General features: G+C 56.1%; 1 protein-coding gene across 1 annotated transcript in view; it reads left to right on the top strand.

Annotated features, from left to right (window-relative positions):
• The window catches only part of LOC105001394 (phosphatidylinositol 4-kinase alpha-like), a gene marked incomplete at both ends in the record, with an annotated part of 14,475 nt that overhangs the window by 6,693 nt on the left and 7,021 nt on the right, over positions 1-761 (top strand). Inside the window, one exon of the mRNA XM_010857643.1 lies at positions 518-678. Within this exon, the coding sequence (XP_010855945.1) occupies positions 518-678 (161 nt within the window). The remainder of the gene's footprint in view (positions 1-517; positions 679-761) is intronic.

Genomic DNA, 761 nt, shown 5'->3' with positions numbered 1-761 from the left:
GTTAGGTCCATAGCATTTCTGTCCTTTATTTTGCCCATCTTTGCATGAAATGTTCCCTTGGTGTCTCTGATTTTCCTGAAGAGATCTCTAGTCTTTCCCATTCTATTATTTTTCTCTATCTCTTTGCATTTGGAAAGAGTTGCTGCCCTCCAAACCACACCTTGGTGGTGGGGACTCAGGCTCCACTTGGCCCCCACAGCTCTTCCCAGGTCTGGTTTGGGGCATGAAGGTGTCGTCGTGGGTCCGTGGGGTGGAGGTGGCACTGGGTTCTGGAGGCCCTGAGCAGGTGGTGCGGTCACATGTGGGCGTCCGGCTGTGGTCCTGGAGGGGCGTGTGGTGAAAGGCGGCCCGAGGTGGGGTCATCACGGGACTGTGGTGGTTTCATTTTTCTTCATACTACCTCAGTTTTCTTAGTTTCCAGCGAGCGTATACTCCTTTTATAATTAAAAACCAACAAGAAAACACAGCAGGCGCCTTACTGTGCCTCACAGAGGTGCTGACGGCCGGGCTCTTGCAGTTCATGCGGGAGATGGCGGGGGCCTGGCAGATGACCGTGGAGCAGAAGTTCGGCCTGTTTTCTGCGGAGATGAAGGAAGCAGACCCCTTGGCCGCATCAGAAGCCAGTCAGCCCAAACCGTGTGCCCCTGAGGTGACCCCTCACTACATCTGGATCGACGTATGTGCCCCCCAGGCTCCTCCCACTCTTCCCCAGGCTTGGGGGCCACCCCGGGGCTCCAGGTTGAAGATGCCCCTCCGGGAGG

This window comes from Bison bison, unplaced genomic scaffold (genome assembly GCF_000754665.1).
Source record: "Bison bison bison isolate TAMUID 2011002044 unplaced genomic scaffold, Bison_UMD1.0 scf7180017854919, whole genome shotgun sequence".
Lineage (NCBI taxonomy): Eukaryota > Metazoa > Chordata > Mammalia > Artiodactyla > Bovidae > Bison > Bison bison.
This window is presented reverse-complemented; position numbering and strand designations above follow the sequence as displayed.